Below are 20,596 nucleotides of genomic sequence, written 5' to 3' on the forward strand. Positions count from 1 at the left end.
TTTCTTTGCCAGTATTTTTTACCAGTTCAATGGGGATGTTGTCAATACCTGGAGCTTTATTATACGCAAGTTCTTTAATGGCATGTTCTATTTCTGCTAGAGTTGGATCCGGTTCTTCTGTAAATTCTTCTTCTGTGAAATCATTTTCACGGAATAATCAAAACAAATTCCGTACATTAGAATTTCATAAATCCATCACTACAAACTGTTAAAGAGAACGGTCTCCGCATTCAGGGATAAATCATTTCAAAATTTTGCTGATTATCACTTTTTCCTTGGCCTAAAACCGAAAAGTTTGAAACAAATCAAAAATACCAGTTTGTTCACCTTTTGGGGGTTTCCGTACTTCTTTAAGTTGTCAGTTGAAAGTCTGCTCCAAAAATTCTTATTATCTCTTTAGTTAATAACAGTTTATTTTGAGAATTGAAACAGGTTGTGTCCTTAGACAGGGTAGTGATAAAAGCGTGGGGAATTCTGGTCACTCAGCCAATCAAAAACTTGCTTTCCTTGTCACGAAACTTCAAGTTCTTCTCAATATCAGTAATGTCATTCGACACATTGGGAGGACAATGCCAAGAAGCCTGGCTTTAGTTCCTTACACAGTGGCTTTAAGGTTGACTTTGTAACCTTGGTATAAATAATATGAACAAAATCTCCATCAACTGATCACATCTTAAAAGTGAAAAACGATCAATACTCACAAATAAAATGTTGAAATTGTTTACATAGATGCAAACATACATACATTTGCATAATTATCACTGGTCGGTGTTATAATGCAAGAAGAATCGCTAATTGCTTTGATCAGTTGTGGCGGTATGATATAGATTTATTTGTTAGAAGAATTTGCTACTCAGCTATTTGATGTTGAAAGTTTTCGTTGTGACACTTCATTGGTTCTGACCTAAACAGAGTTTAAAGGGGCTGTGGGCCAATCTTGCTCATTTTACAGCGGTTGATGGGATCTACTGCAGCAATCAAAGTATAATTGGCTTGGCAAGCAATCGATTTGCTTTGAGTAGACATTTAATTTTGCATGGTAGAAGAGAGCTATTTACTAATTTGTCTTGAATGTAATGTAAAGAATGATTTTTTGGGACAAGATCTGGTGTATTCGATAACGAAAAGCATGACTTTCGGAGTAGCGATAAGAAATTGAAACCAAAAAGTAAAATAGCAGTAGGCCTAGGCCTATGCCTTGTACGTTTCATAAATTATTTTCTTCGTGATAGCGATTGTTTGTTGTTTGAGTTGTTGTTTGAAATTAGAAATTCTGATGTTTAAAAATGATTTTTTAACGTTCATCAACACAATAGAAAAGAGTTATCAACAACATGCGTGTGTTTTAATAAAAATTAATCTTCAAGTTTTTGGAGTGTTTCTATTTTCGTGCCAGGAGACAATTATCTAGTCGTCATGATATATTCAAGCCTTTCAAGCATCATTGTGAAATGATCTTACAAAATAGAAAGAAACTTTGAATTTTCACTCATTTCTTTTTGCTACTTGAATGCGTGAACTGCCCCGGCAAACTACTGTTCACGCTGTTGTTCAATTTAGTCATATGAATGACGCGTAATCCTTTGCATAATTCTAGGAAACGCTCATACGCGATTTTGCTCTCGGTTACACAGACCCACTACTTTCAAGTCAAGTCGGGACAAGGCTTATTTAGGTCGTTTTTTCATCTAACAGTTTTGTAATCCATCTACATAAAAACAATGAAGCAGCTATTGTGTAGACAGAAGTAGTTGGTGTTTCCTCTTGGACACGCAGTACTGACAGGATACCGGTCATGTTCTCACATTTTTCTGATTGGCCTATTTTGATCAGCAACTGGGTGTTGTTTGACTTTGCATTGTTTAGCGCAAACTGAATTTTAACATACGTACTGCCCGGTAAAAGTTGACTTGCGATATGACTAGCTATTCAGAAAAAGACGAAAATTCTTTAGACGCAGAAATGCATATAAATAATCTCCAGGAATGCCAAGAACAATAATATTGATAACAAGATGATCTCTACGTTGGGTAGCAAAGCTGATTAATAAACAAATATATTTTTTAGTCTACAACGTATTCTTTCTTCCATGTTTGGTAGTCTGAATCCTCTGCTGCTCCGTGCGTATCGACATTTCTTCCTCTACCTACTGATAATTTTGTACTGGTTTCCTTTTTACCTGTTGCTGTCAGACCCGCCCGCTTTTGAGTCTGTGTCTTGAAATACCTCTCGCCAGAATTCATATTGATGACTCTTTTTTCTTTCTTTTTCTTTTCGTCATTTACTTGTCGACCTGGTCGAAACCAGCACATTGGTGAATCACAATTATCTTCTGAAACCTGCCTTTGAAGCTTTTTATGCCTATGCATCACATTATGCAAGAACCTTTTCAATGCTGGTTTTCTGAGTAACAGCCTTTTTGCGATTTCCCCAAAATCAAAAGCCCTCTTTTTACCAGCTCTAAACCAGCACATTGGTGAGTTACAGGACTCTCCATTTCTATCATTTGATTTTCTTTTACTTGAACCTAGCGTGAATCTGGGAAGCATCCCTCGCTTGCCAGGTCTGAACCAACACATTGGTGAAGTACAATCGCGCTTTCCTGATCGAATTGCAGCCTTGTATATATCAATATCGAGGTCGTTTTCAAATGGTTCTCTCCGTTGGTCGATTGTAAGCTCATTAGCTTCCGCGTCTACTGTAAAAAAACAAAGAAACGTAAACTTCTAAATCCCATTGATAAGTGTAAAATGTCGAAGCCAGGTTTGGTAGGATGGTCAGGCTCAGATACGGATATGCCACGCTCATTTGACCACGCTCGAAAATAAAACGCTTACTTCTAATTTGTGAAACTTATTTCTGGTTAATCAACCATTGAGAATTGGAACATTTCATTTTCATATGGTTATTTTAAAAGGCAGCCAAAAGCATGTAAAGTTTGCAGAATGATTGGCTTCTGACTATTGACTAGTACAGCATTTTCATCATTTGCAAGCAAGCAAGAAATAAAAGAAAGAAAAACACACAGGAAAAATTTTCTTATTACTACTACTCTGTCTCCCAGGTTGTCAACAAGTACAGTACAAAAAAGATACCTTCTGTTTATGATGATTCATTAGTGAACAACATACTATTCACACTGTTCAAGTTGATATTTCCACACATTAACTTAAATCAACAAAATAGATGTTACTGTAAATTGTTCAAAATTTGTACACTGCAATGTACTAACACATTTTAGCTCCACCTCAAATATCATCAGCCTACAACGAAGGTCCAAACAACGTTAGAATGTAAATACAGTCCACTTTGAATATGCGGCATATTTTACAGTGATAAACTTGACAAGAAGCAAATAAATAAACAAAGTTCCTTTTCACACGACTGATGTTCTTTGAGGGCGAGTACAACAAAGTCATTTGTGGCGTCATCGTAGCAGTCATCTTACAGTACCTCCCTCTTCGTATTGCAATTTCTGGACATCATCCTATCTTACCGTTCTGATCGATTGATAGCCTTAACCAGAAAGTTTCACAGACAAATGTTCGGGGGGGGGGGGGGTACCTTAACATTTTTGAAGGTACGAGGACCTGTCATTTTTTAGGGGTACCTTTTTTCTGAAAAGTGCAGAGTTATCGGTACTAGAAAAACATTAGCGGCACTTTCCAATACAATGTAAATGGTTTTTTTCATTTGACCAATCCTGACGAAAGCATTCAAAGTACTCATATTTATTTGTCTCTTTTGGCCACTTAGAATATTTTGTCTTTTTTGTTTTTCTCTCCTTTACTCTCTTTTTGTCACTCCACCATGACAAAAAATTCAAAGTAAAAAATTCTTCTAAAAGAATCCAAGAACTGAAGCAGGGAAAATTGTAGTAAAATAATAGAAGTAGTTTAGTGGTGCAACACATAATATTATGTTGTTTAAAGCCGAACTGGAGGGTGTGGTAGCAAAAAATTCCCAGGCCAATTTCCTTCTCCATCGGAAAAGCCTTTCGTTTTGTTCTCATATACCTCCAGCATCCCTTTGTTAACCCCAAAATATCAAAGACTTTAAACTATTAAACCAATCTCAACTCATTAGTTTCAACTCTCCACTTTTAAATTTGTGGCGTTGGCCGTATTTCTTCTCTAAGCGACACTTCTGATAGGAAAAATGACTTTCAGCGAATGCCTGATAATCAACCTGTTTGATATTTTTCACTACAAGAAAGTGTTTTGCTTCCTATTGATATTTCAATGTTTTTATCACATAAATTATTGATCGCTGATTTCTTTTTTCCTAGTTATTAAAATTAATATCATTGTTCAAGGGCCTCTAACAAAGTATTCCTAAGGGTCGCGAACTGTTTTGTTACGTCACTGCTACAGATGCAGTTACTAATGAACAAATGTCGTTTTTTTAGATGCATTGGTTTTGCTGTGGGATCCTTCGTGTCAGCGTATTTCAGTGAATGAAGGAAAGAGGTTCCTTTTTACACAAAAATCGACTTAAGAATTGTATTAAAATTTCGCAAGCAAAGCAGGCCTATATTATGGAAGGCAATTCCTCCAGGATTTTCATCTTAATAACCATGTCTAAAGATTGCTTCGGGGGAATTTTGAAGTGAGTTTTGCATCTTCTCTTATTCAGCATGTAAAATTACGCCAGAATACTGAGTTTCGGGATAATAGGTTGCATAGTAAAAGCTATGGAGGAAGACCCGAAGGAAGACTAGGTACAAGTAGCCAAGTCTGAAAATAGCTTTGGGGCGTTTTTGAAGTAGAGCCTACATCTCATCATATTCAGCATCTCAAATTACGCCAGAAACATAGTTTTGGTTTTAAACCCTTTAAGTTTAAAATTAAACATGGAAGACTCAAAGTAGGACTGGGTACAGTTACCCCTGTCTAAAAATACCTTTTGGGGGCGTTTTTGAAGTAGGGGCTGCATCTCATCTATTTCAGCATGTCAAACTGTGTAATTGTACCAGATGTCATGCTTGTATCATGGAAATGCACAATTCAACTGCTAAGCGACTGCATTAATAAAGTTTAACAAAATTAAGTAAAACGTAAGGCAACGTTGGACATTTTTTTATAAATTCAAAGCCAATGATTTCATATTTCAATATCTGCATAAAAATAATAGTAGAAATAGATTTTCCCACTTTCATTTTTACTTTCCTTCCTTTACCGGGACCACATTTGATCAGGAAATTAAATCGGTATACTTAAAAAACGCTCATAGTTTTTATAAAGGGGAGCACTTAATGCCAAAAAATTCGCTTATCACAGCTATTGGAAGAGTATCTAATGTACTCAATCTTGCTGATACTCAAATCTTAGAGGAGGGAAGAAATCTCATATCAGTGAAGGCCAGAAAGTATTGAAGCGTTTAGAGTTCACGATAGGTATTGCAGGACGTTTATGATCGTGAAAATGTTGAGAATCATACTTACCTTGCTGTTCGGATACTAAACAATAAAGCTATTGTATAGTCCAACCAATAGGAATTTTGTGAGGCTAGCAAAATGCGTTGGAAAATAGTACCTTTAGGCATTTACAGCTCAAACTGCAGCTATGATGATATAAGAACTCTTTTAAAATATTGTCATTAAGACCCCTTATTTATTTTTTATGAATTATCCCTGCCTCATTATTTCTTTATCTTTGATCCACCAGTACCTTATTAGCATACGCAAATTACTACTACTATAATAAATGAATTAACCATTGTTTTTTGATAAAATTCAAATAAAAAGATGATGTTGTACTTTTGGAAAGCTATCAACTTTATAAAAATTCCTTAAAGATTCTTTTGACCATGGAGATTATGGGGCTCATTCTGATGTAGCTTTGATTTTCACTCCATGTTTTGTCACCAAAGTAAAGAAACTTCAAGTTGAGGACTTCATATTTTACCATGGGTAATCTATATGAAGCTGGCAACTAGAGGAATAACTAAATATCTCTGACCTTGTGAAAAATCTAGCTCTGAGGCTGTCCGGGAAAAGTCCTTAATCATTTCAAATGTCATTGTGGCTCTGTCACATTTCATTTTGTTCGAAAAAACCATCCAAATACGATTTAATCCATCCCTAAAGCAAATATTCTCTATTATTGCCTGATCTTTATTATGGAGACGCTGAAGATGTTCAAGCTTTGCAGTGGACAGACCGCTCCATAATTCATCGCAATATCTTAAATCACTTCAAAAAAGTCCCCTGTAAACCTTGTTTAATTCAAATTATAGGAATGTGTTTTTATGTTTCCTAATGAAGAAAGATTACTTTTGAGCTTTGTACTGCCTGTTCCAAGTAGGGTTTTCATCGAAATTGATTCCTAAATATTTCATTTCTTGTTGAATATTTTTTTCAATAATTTCAACTTATATCATCTTCTCCTCCTCGTTGGTGAGCAATTACCATACATCCTGTTTTATTGTTACTAAAGCTTACTTAATTTTGCCTCATTCAACCTCAGTTTTAAGATCATTGCAATTTCCTACGAGCCTTCAGCAGAGCATGTTCTGCTAATGTCGTCTACGTATATTTCTGCCCAAATTTTTCACGTACAGGATGAGCAGAAGAGGTCAAAGTCACAAACTCTGCCTTAAATGCGAGAGTGCAAAATATGTTTGAATGGAGGTGCACCCTTTTAGGCAATAAATCTGTCTTGAAACTGTCATTTTACAGAGTTTGTTAATTATTTTGAATTTCTAAATATGATGAAAAAGCTAAATATGATGCTAAAAAGCGTTTTAAAATGGCATTGAGGAAAAACAAGATTTTTGAAACTTGCTACTAAAGCTTTTAATCTGACACTCTTAAGAGTATAAAACGTTATAGATCGAAAACTTTAGGCTAGGAAATATATATACCCAGTTGTGGATCGATCAAAAACGTGAGAAAAAGACAGTTGAGGTTGCCCAATCAGTGCCGCTTGCCTACTAAGATTGTTACCAACGCAGTCCTAAGGTGAAAACGAAGTCCTTGTTCCTACACAATAGTGGTTTTTTCATGTTGGTGTAGATAGACTCCAAACTGCTAAATAGAACGACGATCGGGCTATACCAATAGTCCGAAACATGTCGCCATTACAATTTTTTGCACAATCGGAGTTTTCTAGTAAATGCTGACTGTGAAAGCACAACAGTCGTGTGCTCGCATTTCTGATTGGTTGGTCTCTTTCCATCCACAACTGGGTATATATATTGCGTAACGTATGGTTGAAAAAATAAAAGATGAATGAAATAAACCTTTTAGGATTCCACAAGAGGCCAAGATGAATATAAGAGATGATTGTTTCAGCCGGTTTTTGCTCGTGGCAGAAAACCTTCAAAGCCACAATTGGCCCGTGAAAGTGAGGCTTTATAGGTTTCCAGCCATGGGGCATGAGCTACGAGCCAAATTCGGCTAAAACATCTTATTCCAATCTTCAAAGTTCAAAATGTGACTCCGAGCATCTCGTTAGCTATGGGGATATTGATCAAATTGAGAATGATTCAGTTGTTGAAAAATCTGATGGAAAGAACATTTTTGAGGATGTGAGCAAGAACTAATCGGCATATTTGTTCCTTAGAAGTATCATAAAAAAAGCTTTGTTGTTTGATTATCTCGAGCATCCATTCATACTAACTAAGAGAAAATCAAAATATGATTATTAATTCTATCGAAATTTATTTTGACCAGCACACTTTGAAAGTTGTTCAAATCGAGAGTCTTTCTTGCAAAAAGTACTCTGTTACCAGAAAAATTCAAAAAAGATTTTTTAGAATAATATCACAAAATTACAAAATTCATCTTTAGTTTTAAGTTCTTTTGTTGATTTTTCAAGTTAATGTTTTTTTATAATACGTGTTTCATTTATTTTTTCCTCCATCTTTTTTTCATACCTTTACAATACATAAAAAGGTTATTCAAAAGTTTTGCAAGGCCTTTCCTATCTCATGTCAACATTTCAATAGACAAAACTATGGTGCATAATGATGAAAAAAGCATGAAAATATCGCCCCAGATTTTCCACCATTCAAAATCAGTTTTAGATATAGTTTCTAGCTATCCTAATATACCATGTTTGATATTTTTCCCTTTTTGATTCGTTTCTCCGGCCTTGGCAATATTTTATTCGCCGATTTCTTGACAAAATGTTTAAACTGGCACTTCTTAATAGAACTAGACACAGTCAGAATAATATATTTTACTAAAAATTATGATAAGTTGTGCATTTTTAATTGATTAATTTATTGGCCTCTAAATACGGCTTAAAGATGCAAGCGAAGAGAAATGTATATGGTATACTGGATGTAATTGTTGTAATTGATAATAATCTATACAACCCCCTTTCCAATCAAAATTTGAATGTGCGCCCCTGCCAGTCTTCCATGTAGATATGTCACATCTGTGTAGCAAACTTAATTTTTGATTGAAATAACTTACTCTCTGTTCTTTTTTCTGTAGATCTTCCGTTTGCAAAGGACACCAAGGTAACGAAAACCAACGCCAATTTTATGACACCCATTCTTGTTTTAAAGTCTTTTTTTATTTCCTGTGAAAAAAGAGTGTTTTAAACAAAATCTGACATACAAATGATTGTACCTGACATACAAAAAAAAGAAATCTTGACCATGTTTCCGATTGACATTTCAAAAACATTGATAATGCTTACACTAATCCCTATTGTATTTTCACAGCTTTGCCAGCTATTTGTGTAGGCTGAGCCTGCTTCAAAGTTTTAATACAAACCTTTTTTTGGCAGTACCAACTCAAAATTGGCTTACGAAAGGCAGCCCCTGACCAGCCACTAATAATGCCGGTCAGTGCTCGCATTTCTCTGATTGGCCTATTTTGATTCAAAATTGGCTATATATTTAACATTGTGTTCTTTCGTACCCTTATTCTGACGTTTTATATGCCGAGGGGTGTTACACGAAAAAGTTTGAAAAGTTATTATGTAGTGAAATTTTTCAAAGCCTTTTTCAAGTTTTGTGCCGCCAAAAAGTTATCGACATCATTCTGTCAATTATTTTAAATACCAATTAAGGACCGTAGAATATAATCTGAAATATAATTCTAAAAAGCAACGCAAAAGGCCTGATAGAAATCGAGAGATTGGTTGATCTTCTTAAACCTAAGTATAAATTGGCCTGTGGTACTATACTGCACATGACGTCTTTTCTGACAATTCTGTGTTTGAGCTATAGTAACTGCTCCAAAACGGAGATTTTGCGATATAAAGGGCCCCAAATTTTCCACGGCATGAAGTTACACCAAAAAGAAACCTAAATTGCTTATCACTGATAAACTCAGCTTGAAACCCAAACATAGTTAATGCATTGAAGTAGACGACCATCGCGAGTTCACATCTAGGAGAGAGATTTTATGAATTTTTTATTTATAAACCAGGGCAGCAGAGTCCCAATGCATATATAATCTATTCAATTCTAGATGCAAAAAGTTACCAAATAAATCAACCAACTAAGCACACGTTTGAGGCAAAATACCATATCCACCTCTCGCAGCTTCACTCGCTTGGAATCAAATAAAAGGGACATTGGGTATTATCACTGTAACTTTGGCAGTTATGCTGGCTATACACAATCTCGAACGGAAAAACGTAAATCTGGGCCTAATCACATACAGTAAATGAAATCGCATCATTATTTGAGTGATTGAGCAGAGCTTCAGTGTAAACCAGAACTTTGATAATAACATAATTGTCCATCAAAGCCCAGTTGCTATAAGCATTCATTAGACAACTAAATAACGCCCCTGCCCTGCTTTGGAATTATCCAAATTTATCTCCCCCCCCTCCCAGTAAGTCTTATTGTTAAGAATTTACACACACCAATTTTGTTGCAAAAGTTTATCTAAAGAGGTTTATAAATTCTGTAATGTTCTTGTTTGTTGACAATGAAAAAGGCAAGGAACAGAGCTGATGCTATTTACTAAAAACCCTAGCTCTTTTTATAATATCATAGTCTGGTCAACATGGAGTAATATTTTTCATAAAGTTATTTGTCACTTATATTAAAAGATGTGGTACTATTTCATTATGGTTAACAGAGTTCTGAAACCATGTCTTTTTAATGATAAAAAATCCATTTGTCTGTATTGAATGATAACATATAAAGGTAAAAAAAATTGATGGGGTTGGATTAACCAAGTGTTATGTTTACAGTTTAAGTGGTTGCATACCTTTGAAAAAAAACCTTTTTTTGGACAGGCAACTCAAAAATTCACAGTTAAACAAAAATCCCCTGTATCATATTCATACATTTGCTATGATTTATTGGTTCTTATTTGTTTTTAATAACTCAACTTATAAAAATTACATTAAAAAGATTGCATCTTTCCTTGATACCACAGAGAATGACTGACTAGACTTAAGATTTCTGCCTTTCTTTTTTTAAACTGGTGTTACAGTGTTGCTGGGACAAAATCTAAATGGGAGAGGGACCGCGTGTTGTATTCCTTTCTACACAGAAAATGGCCATAAAGGAAGTGTAGTGCTTCTACATTTTCATATAGGCAAAAATTGAGAATTTACTGCTTTTATAAACACTCCATGCTGTAGTTATAAAAGGATGTTGTGAAGTGGATAACGATCAATGTTGAATCAAATTATTTACAGCTTGGAAAAGGATGCCTTAAATTGACCAATTTAAAATAAATAATGCGGTTGGAAATCAAATTAATTATATATATCTTGACAAGTGCAAAAGATATCTTAACGCCTGTGCACATGCATCCCATGGTAATTTTATAAATGTTTTCTAGAGTTTTCTTTTTATTAGAAATCACAAATAGTGGGTTCCTCTGGACTAACTTATAAATATACCTTGCAAAAAAAACTAGCAAACATACTGTTTCCTTCGAACAAATTGAAATGAACTTGTCATTTTCATGACCTTTGCTTCTTGATATTCGGAGTTTGGTTAAAAAAAGACATTGGGAAACATCAGTGTCGATAGATTGTTTTGTGCAGCAACTATATTGCCGTGTCTAATAGCAAAAACAATATCAGGTTATTTGCTGCATTTTGGACTTATGGCGACTTAAAGCATAGAACTTTAGAGATGTTAATCTGGATACCAAATCAAACAAATCAAAAATAAATAAAAGAGAGAGAGCATTAGCACCAGAATTCTAAAGCTTGATTGAATACATCAATACTTCTGTCCATCTTTGCCGAAAGGCAAGCTAAAGCTAAATGATTGATATGATCTTCTGAAAAGATCTTGAAGGCCCATTCCTGTCACCTTTTGCTTCAACTTGCTCTTCATGACATTGAGCGCAAGAAGGATTAAGAAAATCAAAGTATCTGCACTACTTTGCACTGCTTTGCACTGCTTTGCACTGCTTTGCACTGCTTTGCACTGCTTTGCACTGCTTTGCACTGCTTTGCACTGCTTTGCACTGCTTTGCACTGCTTTGCACTGCTTTGCACTGCTTTGCACTGCTTTGCACTGCTTTGCACTGCTTTGCACTGCTTTGCACTGCTTTGCACTGCTTTGCACTGCTTTGCACTGCTTTGCACTGCTTTGCACTGCTTTGCACTGCTTTGCACTGCTTTGCACTGCTTTGCACTGCTTTGCACTGCTTTGCACTGCTTTGCACTGCTCGCACCCAAAGATGGCTCCATTACAAGGAGCTCCCTAAATTATCAACTTTCTAAAGTCGGGTTGCCTCATTGTGTACGGATTATTGGTAAGTGGCCTAAAGCATACTTGAGCCTTTCTTTGCTGTCTGTGTGACGTCAAAGCGAAGCGTTAAAATTGAATATGCAAAATTTTGTCTTTTTTCTTCATTTTTCAAATTAGCTGCCTAAAGATAAAGCCATTTATTGTCCGAATCACTAATCATTTGCATAACAGCAGCTAGGATTCGATGAATGTGCATTTATAAGAAGAATGATAACTTTCTTTGTCATGTTGATAGGCCACAATTGACAATTGATGTCCAATCCGATCTAGCCAAATGGTTTCTCATCGATCCCACATTCTGTTTCAAGTTCTTTTTCTAACATAGAAATCACTTTGGCAGCTTCAGTACTGTTCTCCCTACCATTCCCAGCTATGTATTTTGTCTTTTCTTCAAGTTTCCTGGCAAATTTAACAGCAAGGTCTATCCATGTGCCACTTCTTTAAGTTCAATTTTTAACACACAGGTTTATTTTTCCTTTTCAATTCTTATATATTTCAGTTTGAAAAGTTAGCTAGACAGGCATCAAAGAATTATCGTCAATGCCAGGAAACATAAAACGAAAACATGAACATTGTCTGTCATTCACATGAAATTCAATTAGGTTATATATAGCTTTTTCTTTTCTGTAGAAAACAAGTTATACTCATTGGTTGTCAAAAAAACATTTTTTGCAGTTGCGACTAGTGGTTTTGCAAAAATTTAATGGAGCTAGCACTATCCAGAAATTCTTTCTGTTTACAAAAGAATGGGAAAGGAACCCAGATCGATTTTGGCCAGTGGGGTTGAAGTGCTGATTTTTTTCACTGATAGGACAAGAAAAAGGACCCATTTAGGAATCTTCCAGTGATGCATAATTAAATGCCTTAAAAGATACCTGTTTTAAAATTATGTTTTTTATGTAATTAACAAAAAGCTTATCATTTAGAATCTCATATAAAGATTGATATTGAAAGAAATATGTAATGTGTCAGTGAGGAGCCAAAATATATTAATACTATTACCTTTGCAGTGTTTTTTTTAAAGTTTTGGCAATTGCAGCTCTATCAGCTCTAAATATTTTCTTTTCACCCGAAAAAAATTTCCTGCCAAATCTGGCTTAGTTTGCAAGTTACAATTTCATCTGAAGCTTATTCATGCACAAGAAACATGCTTTTTCTATTGGCAAGCAAAACATCCAGTCAAACTTTTTTGTAGATATAAGGAAAGTTTCCTAGACTGTTAATTATCTAAAATCAGTGTCCCTTTCTTTGTAACTATGTAATTCATGTAACCTATGTAAACATCACAAATTGAAAAAGCTGCAGAATTGGAAAAGGTACATTTTCTTTAAAATGATGTTGATTGATGATAAGATGCAAAGGAGAACATTTTCGAAAAGAATTTGTTTTATTCAATCCTGTCTGCACGCGAAATGGGATTTTGATCAATACAGTCATGGCTTACCTTAAACTTAGACCTATTAAAATTCAATAGAACCCAAACGGCATGACGCTTCACAATGAAAAAGTTTTAAAAACTTGCGAAAGTGCGTTTAATTAATAGAACCAAGTAATGGGAAGAAGGTAATGGGCGCAAGTACGGATCGCTATTGAGCAGCTGCATTTACAAAAAAGTACTTGACATTTCGTTCCTATGAAAAAGAAACTGACTTATACTAGAAATCCAACTTGATCGGACTGAAAATAACTGATTGCATAAAACTTAACTTTGTAGCAATATTCAGCCGCGAAAATATATTTTTTATTGTTTATTGATAACAATTAACTTTGAATGTTCGGTATTATTTTCAGTGAAGGTGCAATGAGCAGGTGGCGAACAGAAGAAAAAGTAGAACAGATCTTGTTGTACCTTCACAACCTTGATTGCAAACTGCCACCAATCGGTAACATCATTGATCATTTGAACATTTCTTAAAAAAAACTTTTAGAGAAAATGCTTTGACTTTCCAGTTTATTCATGTTATTGCTGTTATTATGTTTTGTATTAGATTTATTGACAATTTCTTTCAACTAGTGTTCGTAATTTAGCTTACTGATTTTTGGATAGCATCAAATAAAAGTAAAAGCAGTTAAAAAACTTTGCAGCACATACCTGACTTATTTGAAATACTTAGAAATTTCCAGTGAAAGAATATACTGCACTTCTTTCTAGGAAATTAAGGTTTTCAACGATCAGATGTTATCGCTTGACCTTGTGTTCATTGAGAGATCGTACAAATAGTATCATTTAAGTTACAAAATATTCACTTTTAGATAATATCAACTGTTCTGTAGTGAAATTGTTATCTACTATTTGATGGTTTTGATGGGAAAAGGTTTGGATCTGGCAAAAACCTTCGCTGTTCATTTTAGGTTTGCCGAATCTAATAATTTATTATCGTCAAGTAATATCAAACCCCCTCTGAGATAAAAAGGAAGGTAAAATCCACTCTGGATAAAACAAATAAAAAGGCTTACAATGCAATTGTATTTTTTTAGAAGGACTTTAGTTTTGAAATTCTTACAGATATAACAAGCCTCAGTATTTCAACAAGCCTACTTTATAGAATTCAAAATAGCACAATGTCTTGTTCTTCTTTATAATTTCATTTATCAATGAGGCAAATTTTACTGTACAGTTTGAGAGATTAACCGAGTAATCAGATATTGATTAAAGCTGAGAAATAATTTATCTTATTCAAATGTTTTTTGAATAGTGTCTCTTGCTAGGCCAAACAGTATCACTAAGAACATGATACTACTGTTGAACTAAATTTAATATCAAGCAAAGGCTCCACCTTTAGGCTCCATCTTCTTGGCCACCTTTAGTTTGACGGCTATAAACTGTGCGGTACGAATCATCTATAGATTTAAGAGTTTGTTATTGTAAATACTATAAAGGGTAGAATTAAAATTTTGTCTAACTTTGTCTTGATTTCTTGGTAGATACGAGTTTTCAAATTTAACATTTTTTGCTTACCTGATGCTAGATATTGGCAGCTTTGTTCTTGGCCAAATTTCTTCTTGTCGTGCGTCACTTTGACCGCATCAATGTTCGTGCCCGAATGGCTGATAAAGTGTGCAACTGGTACATTTATAATGAAATCAGGCTACGGTCATCAATTATTTATCAATGATTCTCAATGATGAAAAATCGTTTGGATGGATCATAAAGGGGCCTCATATTACCAAATGACTCAATCTTTGCATTTCTCTAGTTAAGCTCATTACCCCTTAGAAGCCTGCATTAAATATTGATTAACTACGGCATGAAGTCACCTAAGCTGAGCTTTGACATTTTGCCGTTTATGATCGCTTAGCGATGTCTCATCACTTTCCAATAGAACTTTGCAAATCATATTCCAAAACCATGTGCGCAGCCAGTTATTAGATATAACCGTTTCTGAAGCCATGTTTGCCCCGTTGTTTTTGTTCTGTAATCTAGCATAATTATGCTGAACTTACTGATTTTGTATTAAAAAAGCTATTTCAAATGATGATAAAAGCTTTTAAAAATTTTTTTTGCAAATATTTATTATAAATATGAAATCCAGAGAATGCAGTTGTTTAGGGCTTAAGGTTGACTTTACTGCTTTCCGTCAATTTAAAGCAATCAAAGCAGCAAATTTGGAAGCCAAAATTCCTTATGGGACAAGCCAGGTGGATTTCTAAATAGAATTATGTTGCAAAATATGACTTTAACTCCAATTATCATGTATGAGGATTGATACAAAATACAGGCACAACATTTTTACGTGATTTGTGGAATAAAGTGACTAAAAGAAACCTGATGAAGCAGTGTATGCTGGAGCGAAATATTAGTATCTATTGAATCAATTTTGTTTCGAAGTTCTATCTCAATACATTGAAATTTTGTCCTCGTTTTCCTTTGTTCTTGATTATTACTCGTATTATTAGCCATTGCAAGATTCACAGGATCCGGCGGACAGCATATCCTGCCTTTCTCTCCGCCTACATCTACAAAGCAAAGAAATTAGATTTCCGATCCACTTTCAAGGTTCTTTTCTAAAAATGAGACAAAATAGGAAAGGAGCCTTCCAGTATCGCCAATCGAATTCGCATTGCCGATACTGGAAGAATTCTTTCCGCAAGTATTTTTGACAATATTTATGTAATAATCATTAAAAATCTCACCTAAATCATAGTCATCAGTGACTATTTTGTCATCTTTAATCAGGTAAATATCGGTACCAGCTAGAACACCCTTATTTGAGAGGAAAGGTTTTACCAGGTCCCAGAAAGCATTATTGGACATGAGACCATTGCTTGTAACTCTCTTGAAGTGATTCTTTATGGCTTTTTTACGGAGAGCAACGCAGCGATTTGGTTGTATCTTGAAGGCTACTTCATTTTGCTCTGAAGGGTGCATCGCTTTTTCAGCTCTGGGTTCATGAAGGGTGCATTGTTTCCCGTTAGAAACTTCTTATTGATTGAAGCGTGTTTGTCCACTTTATTTCGGACAAAGTTTGTCAGGTGGTCGTAGGATTTATCCGGGCTAGTCCCGTTGCATTCACAATTGGGCATGCTTTACATCGCTCAAGAAATTCTCTTTGACAAACTTTTTGAAGCTGCGATACTTTATTTGTTTCGGTTTTAACCTAGGAACTGTTGATTTCATAGTGGTAGCAACAAGACTATTATAGTCACTTAGACCTGTTTCGAAAAAATTCTTATTGATATCGCCCATTACAATAATGTTCTGAGAAAAAAGAGATCTAAGAAAAATGATCTGAGAAAGGATCCATTACAAATAGATCTGAGAAAAATGTTTCTATATTAGCATTTGGAGGGCGGTAAATGCTATAAATTATCAATTTATTTCTTGCAACCACGAGTTCAGAACACAATAGTTCAAGAGAGGAGACTTCAAAATTGGGCAACCTATTTCAAATAATGCTTTTCTTTGAGTATTGCATAAGACCTCCTCAAAATTCAGACCTATCCAGGCGTTGTTGGTTTTTTGTAATTATTAATGAGAAAAGATTCCGTTGAAATCCGAGTTTAATTTTGTTTTTTCTATGACTAATACACCAGGTAAACATCTTTCAGCGATCATTCTGAGATCAGTGATTTTATTTCTAAGACTGTTTATGTTTAAACCCTATGAGCAAGTTCCCGGCATATTCAGCCCTTAGACTGAAAAACTTATCGATATCATTACTGTCAGACTCGCTACTCGGTCCTGATGAATTCTCTGCTGATGAAACTTTGCTAGAAGTTGAATTGGAAGAATCAGACCCTGCTAATTTATTTACATAGAATACGGGCTTGCTTTCGAGGGTTTGCTTAATAGCGCTGCTACGATCTTCTCTGGAAACTTCTTAACCTGTGAGGAGGTTTTTACCGGTATAATTTAGGTGGAGCCCCCAACGATCTAAGTTTTCGTCTTGTACACTGTAATTGTTAATAAAATCTATGTCATGCTTTGGTAATTCCTGTTCTAATATTGTAATGACATTCTTTCTCTTCTCATCCAAACCCAAACTGTCTGTTCTCCGTACAATGCTCGATACAGCAACTTTTTTGTGTTGATGGCCAGCTCAATGATCTCTTTTGCAACTTGGTTTGAGTGACCATTTCGGAGATTATTTGTCCTACACATAAATATTATTTTGTCAGGGCTCATGTCAAGTGATGGTGTGACATGCCACTTTATATGTCCCACCGTAGCACCAGGAAACGTCTTCACATAAGTTTTTTTCGTTTCACTTCTCTGTTTATATCCTGTCTCCCTATCCCTCGCAGCATCGAGTCTCCAACAATTGCAACCTTTGTTTTGCGAGGTCCTCTAGGGTCATCATTGGATTGAAATTATTTGTTACTTTGCCATTCTCGAGGGTCAGCAGTGAAAGCGGTTGCATTAGGAAATCTTTTTTGTACAGCTTCAACGTAGGATTGCTCACCTTGGACAACATTTCTAGCATTTCTTTGATTTCGCCTCTGTGTAGTGTTATTTGCAGATGTATGATAGTTTCTTGTTTGTGGTGCTACTGCAGCATAGCTATTGGTATTTAGAGGTCCCTCGTGATTTTTCTTCTTATGATTTTCCAAAGGGTTGCATTTTTCACTTATACTGGGTACCTGCTGCCTTTGCCTTCTTTGTCTCTTGTTGTTCAAATGGAATAACCTTTTGGTTTTTCTGACAGTCCCCACGGATTATCCACTGAATTACATCCTCTGTTGCTAGCAAGGGAGCTAAAGTGATTATTTGTTTTAATAACAGGTTGCGCACTTGAGGCAGTCTTAGACCTTGCTGCATGCAACTTTGGTACTTGCCATCCATCTTTGCTGGCCGATGGTGATTTGAAATATTCACTTGGGTATTCTGACAATGACCCAGTGTTTGATAATTCTCTTGGGCGCACCTGTCTTTGATTTTCATCTGGTGATGTTTTTTGTGGTATTTTCGTCTGTAAACAAACTAGGCTCGTTGCAAGATATGTTTTTGGTATTTTGGTATTGTTTTGTAAAATCTTTTCCAATTTTTTGCTCTTTAAGTTTCAAAGCTTAAATTTTTCATTTTTAATTTTCTGCTTGGATATTTTGATTCTCTCATTGATTCAGAGCCTGTTCAATATTTTGTTTAAAGGTAAGTCATTGTTTTTATTTCCATTCTTCTCCTCAAGTTCTGTTAAACGTTTTGCAGCTAATGCTAAGTTTGTCTCTAACATTTCCAAACGATTTGATGCGTTCTCTTGAAACAAAAAACTGGTGCAGCAAATAGATCCTTCGGATTCCTTTTTCTCCGATGTCTTATCTTCATTTTGTGACTTTCCTTCGCATTCCTGTTCAAGAGATTTTCTCACCAACGCGAAATTCCAAGGTCATGGCTTCATCGTTTGGAGGTCTTGGTGAATCCTTATAATGTCCTTTATTCTTCTCTATCAGCTTATCTTCATCAAGTGATATTTTTTTTCAGTTCCTTTTCCTATTTCTTTTTCCGATTCTATAGTACTTTCATTTGTTTCTATGCTATCCGGGATGCTGAATGATTCGTCTCCTGCATGAAAAGGCTTTTCAGCATGCCATGTTTCATCATGAAATCTACGGCAATAACAACGATGTTTTCGGTTAGGCCATGCTTTTCGAACAATGCCTTACAGATAGAAAACGTGTCAGCTCGCTGTTTGCTCCCTTTTAATTCTCTCTATTTCATTTATTATCAAGTTCTTAATATCATTACTTCAAAACAAGATACCAGAATCTGACATGATACCACCATTTAGATCCAAGCCTGTAGAAAGTAATTCGACAGAACCGGTCTGGTCGCCATTGGCCACCATGCGATGCTTGTGAAGCTTTACTCTTCACTTTTAAAGTTATTGTATTTGAAAATGTGCTTTAAGCAAACATACGGAGAAACATAATCAAATAATTTTCTGTATTGCAAGTAATGATCCTTTTTTACTTCATTTTAAGAAAGAAAGATGCTTGTAAGAAGGATTGCGAGTTTACAATTGTTTTCTTATAGGTAGTGAGGCTTTCAAAACGTGAAAATATCTTGCGAGTAAATGTAAAATTGATATAAATTTTGCACTTAATATTTGTGCAAATAAATATGATGGTTCTTAAAAGTTCGAAGCAACGTCAGGGCAATACCTAACCGAAAATGTGCTATAAAGAATGAATGAATAAGGATGGTGACTTAGCATTTGTAGTTTTTTGTTGACCTTGTTCAAAGGTAAGTAAGGTTACTTCAGTACAAAAACTTTTTCAGTTAGATATTATCATTGTTATAGGTCATCCCAAGTCCTCTTTCTCTAATGTTTACCAATGTTATTTTATCAATTGAAATGTTAAGAAGTGACCGGATGATGCAGTTAGCAAGTAAAACTCGATCGATCTTTTACGTCACATGTCTGGCTTTTATTGATATCAAAATAGCTCTATTTGAAAGGCACAATATATATATATATAAATATATAGAGACAGTTTTTAATACCATAAGACAACTTTCCTTCAAAAAATCTATTTTTTGTGTATATTATATGTCTAACCTAATAGGCTATTGCAGAACAAAAAATGTTTTGCATAAATATCATTTAGAAAATGAATGAATTTATGAAATTGCGCTGTAAAACAAAGACAATAAATCGTTTGTTATTTGCTTGTGCAGGTGCTGCAAGAATTACCAAGCATTAACGATTGAGAAAGGTCACCTTTACAATATCAGTTAACAAACCAAACACATTAATTATCATACTTGAATCATTATGCATGTTATTTTAGCCGCTTAATTACCGAAAAAATCTGCAGACAACAATGTTTGCCTTGTCAATTTAAAATCTCGTCCCATTAGTTTAAGTCGGCTTAAATAATGGTTTTATTGCCGCCTCCCTTGTCTCGCCATTTTAAATTCTATTTTGTCAGTTTATTTCTTAGTCTGCTGTTTGCAGCCGGTGTTATAGCTCGAGGCAACATAAAGCAAACCTTGCAGCGGTATGTTAAATGCTCCTGGCCACTTTAAGCATGGAACAAACGTTAGCGACACTATAATATACTGTAATTCCTAAAAACTGACAAACAAAGAAAACTTTTCAAAGTAGGTAAGGTGCACTCAGAAAAGTTAATTAAAGTATTCCAAATGAGTTTTTTCAAATTTTTCCTTGCTGAAGACAGCATTTTCTAGCGCAATCTTTTCAAATGCTGTTAGCGTTAAAGAAAAGAGTGCATATAATGGAAAGGAAGAAATGGTCATCATAATAGAAGTATTTTCACTCATAGCTTGTCCAAAAAAATATATTTCCGTTTACTGTAAGAAATTGTTTCAGCTAAATAACTTTAAATGAATGATCTTTTTTGGAAAATTTAGTTAAATTAATACAGTATACCTTACCAAGTTTTAACGACTATCTAATGATACCTTACCAAATATTAGCAACTATGTCACCCAAAATTAAATACTTTC

At 34.9% G+C, this 20,596-nt stretch overlaps 1 protein-coding gene across 3 annotated transcripts; it reads right to left on the reverse strand.

Annotated features, from left to right (window-relative positions):
• Positions 1–1,986: 1,986 nt before the first annotated feature.
• On the reverse strand, positions 1,987–14,797 carry LOC135682538 (uncharacterized). 3 transcript variants are annotated; one of them, XM_089112890.1, is made up of 4 exons: positions 14,648–14,733; positions 13,781–13,836; positions 8,423–8,531; positions 1,987–2,698 (listed from the first exon to the last, which is right to left on the reverse strand). In XM_089112890.1, the coding sequence occupies exons 3-4, from the start codon at positions 8,502–8,504 to the stop codon at positions 2,064–2,066; spliced, it is 717 nt and encodes a 238-aa protein (XP_088969016.1). In that variant the 5' UTR covers positions 8,505–8,531; positions 13,781–13,836; positions 14,648–14,733; the 3' UTR covers positions 1,987–2,063. The 3 variants fall into 3 exon arrangements, with proteins under 3 accessions (XP_088969016.1, XP_088969017.1, XP_065053543.2); XM_089112891.1 differs by lacking the exon at positions 13,781–13,836 and having other exon boundaries at positions 1,987–2,695; positions 14,648–14,797; XM_065197471.2 differs by lacking the exon at positions 13,781–13,836 and having other exon boundaries at positions 14,648–14,797.
• Positions 14,798–20,596: the final 5,799 nt, after the last annotated feature.

The sequence above is a fragment of the Rhopilema esculentum genome, chromosome 16, assembly GCF_057945365.1.
Source record: "Rhopilema esculentum isolate cy_ngs chromosome 16, ASM5794536v1, whole genome shotgun sequence".
Classification (NCBI taxonomy): Eukaryota; Metazoa; Cnidaria; class Scyphozoa; order Rhizostomeae; family Rhizostomatidae; genus Rhopilema; species Rhopilema esculentum.

Coding starts and splice junctions, on each gene's coding strand:
- LOC135682538 (XM_065197471.2), bottom strand. CDS start 8,504: ATGGGTGTCATAAAATTGGCGTTGGTTTTCGTTACCTTGGTGTCCTTT. Junction 2,699..8,422: donor TACAGAAAAAAGAACAGAGA/GTAAGTTATTTC, acceptor GTTTTTTTACAG/TAGACGCGGAAGCTAATGAG.